We start from the raw sequence: 3,701 nt of genomic DNA on the forward strand, positions 1-3,701 counted from the left end.
CGGACATTTAAAACCAACCTAGCTCGAAGATGTTGTGACTGAACAAGACGGTGCCTGAAGGGGCGCTACTCCTAGCCCGAACAAGATCTGTCAGAGGGCAGAAGATAAATACATCCAAAAGGGTCGTGTATCTCCAAGCGATGGGGAAACATTAACACCGGCAATGAGCCAGTAGCCACGCAGTGGGCCGAATAGCATTCCTTTCCCGCCTGGCTTTCTGCCGCTCAAACTAGAAGACCTTTTCTTGGGCACTGTACAAACAGCAGAAGCAGTATTTACCCGCTTATCTGCTGGCGTTTACTTTAATTCCTTATATTGATCAAAGCCCACACAAGCAGCAAGGTTCCCCTCCGGCTGTTTCCCTTTCAAGTTGCCCTATTTGTCAGAAATCACTGAAATTCTCTGTTCCGCGGCTTTGAACGCGAGACCCTGGTTTAGTCACGGAAATGCAATTTGTGTCCATTATCTTGTATTGCAGATTGCATCAGGGCCCACTAGTAGTACAGTCTGGGACTGCCTGTTGAAAGAGAGATGGTTTCTGTTGGTGTAAATACATATTTGCGAAGCGAGCAGAATCTATGCCTTTCATACAGAGAAACCAAAGAGAGACGAGGGAAAAGAAGGCAGCTAAATTACTACGTTGCATTCTAACATGGGGTGCAGTTGGCTGTTGTTTAGTGTTTGTTGAGATATTATGGTATATCAGTTAGACCACCCACACGGAGCCCAGCTACTGGTTGAACACAACGGAGTTCAAAGGTTCACGCGAGAATTAACCAATTTAATCAGTTATTACCAGTCTTATAGTCAGATTAACTAGTAGATAGGGAGGGAGTCTCCGAACAGACTTCTGTCTGAAGCGCTCGGAGCGATTAGAGCAGGACCATTCTCTACTGATCCAGAAAAGTAACTAGTTGCTGTGAAGAAATCCTTGCCATTATCCTGGAGTCTGGCTCGCTCGCTTGATTTGTTAGGAGCTCCCATAGAATGACAATGTTTGACAATTCCCAATATCCTTACAACTGCTTTAATTACGATGGAGATGATTACCCGCCTTGTAGCTCTGACGAAGAGAAGAAGATATGTAGACCTGCCTACAGGTAAAACTATCAAGTCAATGAGATCCATTGGAGAGAGGGTGGAGGGGGGTGGTTGTACGTGACAGACATACCAGTGCGGTCATTCCAATGTTGTTGTTGCCTTTTTCAGTTATATCGCCCTCATTACTATGGCCATCCAGCAGAGTCCCGGCCACAGGCTCACCCTGTCCGGCATCTATGAGTTTATCATGGCAACATTCCCCTACTACCGAGCGAACCAGAGAGCCTGGCAAAACTCGATCCGGCATAATCTGTCCCTGAACAGCTGCTTTGTCAAGGTGAGTGCTCCCCACACTGAGAGCCCATTCTCCACGGCTCGGGCTCAACCCACTTCGGGAGTTTTAAAAGGAAATAAACAGATTGGGGGAGAGGGTAATTTTAGGGGGGGGTGTCAGAATATTGGATATCAGGCAGTCCTGCTAACTTGATTTCATGTTGCCGAAGCTTTATTTGTAAGAAACGAAAAAAAAGCACCGCAGATGCTGTAAAAATGAGAAGCAAAAACAGAAATTGCTGGAAAAGTTCAACATAACTTTTGTTTTGGTTTGATAATGCTGTTCGGTTACAATATTGAAAGAGTTTGTTTAAGAGATTATTAAGGGAGGCTCTTTGAGAGATATCTGACTTAGTGCTGCGTTCCCTTTCGGGGCTCTTGCTAAATTCCATGCTGGGATTGGAAATGAATAATTATTTTCTCTCTGAGTTTGTACAGTTTAGGGTTTGCATTCGCGCAGATTAAATAAAAAAAGGGAGACTGTGCAAACGGAACGGCGCTAACTCTGCTAGTCTGACAAAAGTTTCTTCCCTGTGCTTCAACACCCAAACCCAGGTGCCAAGGTCGGAAGGAAACGAGAAAGGCAAAGGGAATTTTTGGACCTTTGCTTCAGGTTGCGAGTCGATGCTGGATCTTTTTGAGAACGGCAATTACCGGCGGCGGAGGAGGAGGAGGAAGGCGGCGCCAGGCAAACGCTTGCCGAGGTATCAGTGTGACAGTGGGGGAGAGCTGCAGTCTCCCGGGCAAGGGCCAGCGGAGAAATTACTCCAACGGGACACGCCCCAGCTTCCCCACAAAACCGAGTCTGAGATCAAATTCAGCATCGATTACATCCTGTCTGCCCCGGACCCCTTCCCTGCACTTCGAACCCAGCAAACTGACAGACTGCTGCTGGAGGATCAACAAGTCAGCCTGCACTTCTGGGCAAAGTGAACTCCTGGCGCTTTAGGGAAGGAAAAGTTGCTCCCTGATGGAAGAGCTAGCCCTTGGCGTCCGAGACTGAGGAGGGATCAGGCCGTTATTGTACGGGACCCCCTGCCTCTTCCGTATCCAGCGTCCGGTTGTAATGTGAAGCATTGTGTGTGTGTGTGTGTGTGTGTGTGTCAGTTCCTCGGCCAGGTATCTTAAACCCCAAGTCTGAAATCCAGCCAGCCCTACCATTCCAATTATTCAGGCTCCAGGGAGGGTTAAAAAAGCATGCTAAATAAAGAAAAGCCACTTTGCACATTACACATTCCTCAACCCACACACTGCGCCCCCCCCCCCAAAAAAAAGCACGTTTAAAAGGCGAAATGTTGAGTGGAGTGCGTGAATCATTTTGTTTCATTGACTTGAGAATGTCGAGATGGGGAGGGTGCGCGGTGAGGGCCATTATTCCTTCACATTTATGATATCCCACATTGTGATGAGAATGACCTATGTATTCAGGCAATAAAATGCTTTCGATGAAGGCGGGACTGACTGTCAACACGGTTGCAGTTTTTTTTGAAGTTCAGAAACTCTCGCCGCATTGGGATAACTGGTATTTGCCTTTCCCACGGTTCACGGGTAATACCGATAACGTGAGCATATCATTTCTCGCCAAAGCTAGTCAAAGGTCATATGCTTGTCACTGATCATTATAACCCTTCACAGCACATCAAACAGTTAGCAAGGTAGAAACCAAAGCCCAGTCCGGCCGAACCATACCAGCATTGACTGATATAACATTACCTCCTTTTTCTTTTTTTGGCGAGGCAATCCCGTTTTATAATTTCAAATCACATCCAATTTCCGTGCCTTTTCCAATCTGTGGTTGGTGTGAGTGTTATGTTTTTTTTCGCGTGTGGGTATTTGTTTTTCAATGTAACCTTTATTTGCCTAATGTTCGAGACGTTTAACATGACAAGCATTTAATACAAGAGCGACTCTCCAAGTCGAAACGACAGCTGACCTTATTGCAGTTATGTGGAGCACCCCGTGAACGCATCTCCAGCACAATCATGTCCCCAGCGTAATTAAAATGAAATACTGTGTATGCGTTTTGCAAATCTTTTGATCGATCACTGATATTAACATGAGTAAAGCATTCCCCCCGAAGCGAGTGTCTGAGGCCGTTCTGGGTCATCAGATTTCCATTAAGAATGTTGTTGATGAAATGGCAGTCACCGGCAATTTCACATAAATTAATCCAACATTTAAAAAAATTAAACAATACGAAAACTAACGCAAAGTAGTTAATTAAAGGCTGTAAGAAATAGGCAACTTCGGTATGTGCAAAGAAAAAAAAGTTGTGACACGGGTGTATGAAATGAGAAATCTTTTTCCCAGCTTTAGGCATCTTAACT

At 45.6% G+C, this 3,701-nt stretch overlaps 1 protein-coding gene across 1 annotated transcript; it reads left to right on the forward strand.

Annotated features, from left to right (window-relative positions):
- Positions 1–521: 521 nt before the first annotated feature.
- On the forward strand, positions 522–3,361 carry foxl3 (forkhead box L3). The gene is made up of 3 exons (XM_048552611.2): positions 522–1,100; positions 1,210–1,378; positions 1,930–3,361. The coding sequence occupies exons 1-3, from the start codon at positions 988–990 to the stop codon at positions 2,305–2,307; spliced, it is 660 nt and encodes a 219-aa protein (XP_048408568.1). The 5' UTR covers positions 522–987; the 3' UTR covers positions 2,308–3,361.
- Positions 3,362–3,701: the final 340 nt, after the last annotated feature.

The sequence above is a fragment of the Stegostoma tigrinum genome, chromosome 23, assembly GCF_030684315.1.
Source record: "Stegostoma tigrinum isolate sSteTig4 chromosome 23, sSteTig4.hap1, whole genome shotgun sequence".
NCBI classification, from domain to species: domain Eukaryota; kingdom Metazoa; phylum Chordata; class Chondrichthyes; order Orectolobiformes; family Stegostomatidae; genus Stegostoma; species Stegostoma tigrinum.

Coding starts and splice junctions, on each gene's coding strand:
- foxl3 (XM_048552611.2), top strand. CDS start 988: ATGACAATGTTTGACAATTCCCAATATCCTTACAACTGCTTTAATTAC. Junction 1,101..1,209: donor ATATGTAGACCTGCCTACAG/GTAAAACTATCA, acceptor TGCCTTTTTCAG/TTATATCGCCCTCATTACTA. Junction 1,379..1,929: donor TGAACAGCTGCTTTGTCAAG/GTGAGTGCTCCC, acceptor ACCCAAACCCAG/GTGCCAAGGTCGGAAGGAAA.